A 3,831-nucleotide genomic window follows, 5' to 3' on the forward strand; every position below is an offset into this window, starting at 1 on the left:
TAGTCCCAGACTAAAATGCATATTTGAGCTGTTTAACTGAAAGCAACTTGCACTGACATATCTTAAAATATGTAATTGTTTTATCTCAAGATGCACATTAGTAATGTTTTTTTTTTTTCTAGGGCACATTTATAAAAGCTGCTTAAATGTCCTAATTGTCCTAATCCCCACCCCCAAATGCTTTATGAACTTGCTTTTTTATATATACTATTTATATTAAATATCCTTTGCACATTTCATCTCAACACAATACAATGTAACTTTCAATTGAGTTGAGAAGGTGGGGGTGACTCTTGAATCATAGATCCTGCTTTTCCATGTTCATAAGAGGATGGGTGAGTAAGGCTCGGAAATTGGTGTCTCTGTGACGTCCACACAAGCAATATTTTATCGCGGCAGCAGAGCGGCTCTTTTCCACCTAGCGCGAGCGCAAATACTAGAAGAGCTTCTGCAGATGAAAACATAAATCTAAGCGCCATCAATGTGAGAAAGCAAAAGGACTGTCGGAAGCTTCATTTCTGAGAATTATTTTTATTGCTATGAAAGTGTGAACAATACAAATATTGTGATGCTCGTGAATGATCACCTTCAACTCAAACCTCGTCGTTGTTGCACTCCGGTAAACTTTAAAGGATTTTCCAATCAAAGCCTCTCTTCTGGAAAATCAACCAAGAACCAAGAAAACTAATTGCAGGAGATCTTCAAGGTTTCGTTTTCAGGACAAACCGTCAAAATACGCCAACGTTAAAGATGAACGTCCAAAACAGCAGTGATTTAGACAGACCTGAAGGCAACTTGGAGGCACCTGAAAAAACCCTTTTTGGCATCGGCACCGACAACTTCGTCACGCTTCTGATCTTTGGACTCATTTTTACTCTAGGGGTCCTGGGAAACTCTCTGGTTATCACTGTTCTGGCTCAACGCAAACCTGGACAGCAACGAAGCACCACCAACATCTTCATCCTCAACCTCAGCGTGGCAGATCTGTCCTATCTGCTCTTCTGCATCCCCTTTCAGTCAACAGTTTACATGCTGCCCACATGGATCCTGGGTGCCTTTATTTGCAAGTTTATCCACTACTTTTTCACCGTGTCCATGTTGGTGAGCATCTTCACTTTATCAGCCATGTCGGTGGACAGGTACATCGCCATAGTGCACTGCAGAAAGTCCTCATCCATTCGAGTTTCGAGGCATGCATTGATCGGGGTGCTGATCATATGGGTGCTTTCTTTAGCCATGGCCACCCCGGTTGCCTACTATCAGGGTATCGTGGAAAGTAAGGACAACAGTACGTTTTGCTGGGAAGTGTGGCCAGATCACAGCAAGAGGAAAATCTATGTGGTGTGCACTTTTGTCTTTGGATATGTGCTGCCGTTGATTCTGATATCTTTCTGTTATGCCAAGGTTAGTGATGAATATTTTATATTCATTTTTATTCCATTGAGTCCAGAACAAAACATGAAAGAATAAATAAATAAAATAACATATGGGTCTATGGGACCTCTCTGTTTTATGCATTTGTCACATGACAACAAAAATTGCATCTCCTGCATGTTGATTTGGCTAACAAAATGTTTTCCAATATTATTTTTTACCACCTAGATCTATTTTTTACTTTAAGCCCCACAAAATATATCAAAATAAATATTAAGAAATGTAAAACTTATATATTTTATAGAATGATCCATTGTGTGTATTCAATTCACTTGTATAAATAGTTGTATATTTGAATAACTTTATATATCTGTGTGTCAAATCATTGACCCATCATTCTCACATTTTAATTTTCAAATGACTATGTGTCAATGTGTCTTTAGGTCCTGAATCATTTGCATAAGAAGTTAAGAAATGTCTCCAAAAAGTCTGAGGCATCAAAAAAGAAGGTAAGAAATATTAAGAGTGCTTGCTTCAAATATTAAAATATAATCTCATATCTCCCACACGTTTGTTAATTGTGGACTTGTCAATTGTTTATTATTTTGTGAAAACCAGCAGAAATGTCTCTCCACCTCTCTTGACAGACTGCTCAGACAGTTCTGGTGGTTGTGGTGGTCTTCTGCCTGTCCTGGCTGCCTCATCACGTGGTGCACCTGTGGGTCGAGTTTGGCTCCTTCCCCCTGAACCAGGCGTCCTTCGTGCTCCGCGTGGCAGCCCATTGTCTGGCCTACAGCAACTCATCTGTTAATCCTGTTATTTATGCGTTCCTTTCCGAGAACTTCAGGCAGGCGTATAAGCAGGTTTTCCGTTGTAGGGTGGCTTCTGAGTGCCCAACAAATGAGGCCAGAGAGATGAAGGCAGCACCATCCACCAACTGCACCACTGTGTAATTCCTGCAGCTGTTATGTTTGTCAATTTATGATAGCTTAAAAAAGACTTAAAGTTGAGTTTTTAAGATTGGGAGAAGGCGAGAAGCTTGTTATATATTGATTTAAATTGATAAGAATTGATCATGGTTGGAAATTGGCCAGTGTTTTTCTTATATGCTTGGAGATTTGAGTGGTTGCCAATTTTTAAGGGCTTTTGACATGTTAAAAAAGCATTTGCTGTGTGCTTGCTCACGATGATGAATTTCTTTGGAGTGCAATCGAGACCTTACTTAGCACCTGCTGTGAAGCTGTAGTGATGTGTATGGCCTGTAAATACGTGCAATCAAAAAAAAAAAAAAAAAAAAAAATGGTGAAGGTTAAGGAGAGTGAGGATCTGGTTTTCCTTTTCCTACAGGGAAAATAGTCTGAAATGTAATTAACTGTTATCTTGAGCCATGATATAATTTCTCAGTCTTTCAAAGTCTATCAAAAGCTTGTTTAATAGCATTTTCCCCTTTATATCATCTGGGGGGGGGGGGGGGGGTCTTGCTGGTCTTGGAAATGTCCCATATGTTGTACATAAGGTATAATTATTAGAACATTTTGGTCACACTTTACTTAAAGCCTTTATAAATATTATATTACATTATAAAAGTATTTTTAATGAATGAAAAATGTCCTCATGAATAATTGTAATCACAGTTATGATATATTATAATATTTTATACTTTTAGAAAGTAATGCATAAAACACAACCAATTTCAGATGTACAATAAATCTGCAAATATTATAATGCATTTTTACTTTGGTTACAAATATGTATGATATAATGCATTATAACATACATTATGAATACATTTATAATCCATTTTACATAAAGACATTTAGTAAAGTGTTACCAACATTTTATATACAGTACATCATGTTAGAAAATCACTTAACAATTTGGCTTATTATATTATATTATATTATATTATATTATATTATATTATATTATATTATATTATATTATATTATATTATATTATATTATGTTAATGTAGTATAATCAACATGCTATCAAATGCTTGCTATATTGCATGTATATTTTCTTTTGCTATATATATATATATATATATATATATATATATATATATATATATATATATAGTGCTGAACATCTCCAAAATAATGTAAACACCATAGTGTAGTATATTTTAAATATATTTAATAGCATTTTAATAGCATTTTTGCTAAGCACTATGAATGAAAGCCAGTATTACTGATACCAGCACTGGTGCTGATTCTCTAATGAATGTATTTTTTTTTTTTTTTCTCAATTTTAGGCATTAATTATAGCCATTTAAATACAGTATAATTGAAAGCTATCATTTTTAAAGGCCTGTGTCTTTAATATATCAGGGCTCAGCACTAAGGGTTTTTTTTTTTTCTACTGGCCCAGATGAGGTGGTTCAGATTTTTATCTGCCCTGCTAAAATGCACAACAAAATTTATTGTTTTTGATCCTTGTAACCTTGTAAACAGAG

The 3,831-nt window shown here is 35.4% G+C and overlaps 1 protein-coding gene across 1 annotated transcript; it reads left to right on the plus strand.

Annotated features, from left to right (window-relative positions):
* Nucleotides 1–353: 353 nt before the first annotated feature.
* galr1a (galanin receptor 1a) lies at nucleotides 354–2,782 on the plus strand. The gene is made up of 3 exons (XM_048200967.1): nucleotides 354–1,404; nucleotides 1,818–1,883; nucleotides 2,022–2,782. Exons 1-3 carry the CDS (start codon nucleotides 751–753, stop codon nucleotides 2,325–2,327), a joined length of 1,026 nt encoding a protein of 341 aa, XP_048056924.1. The 5' UTR covers nucleotides 354–750; the 3' UTR covers nucleotides 2,328–2,782.
* The last annotated feature ends 1,049 nt before the right edge of the window (nucleotides 2,783–3,831 follow it).

This window comes from Megalobrama amblycephala, linkage group LG9 (genome assembly GCF_018812025.1).
Source record: "Megalobrama amblycephala isolate DHTTF-2021 linkage group LG9, ASM1881202v1, whole genome shotgun sequence".
NCBI lineage: Eukaryota > Metazoa > Chordata > Actinopteri > Cypriniformes > Xenocyprididae > Megalobrama > Megalobrama amblycephala.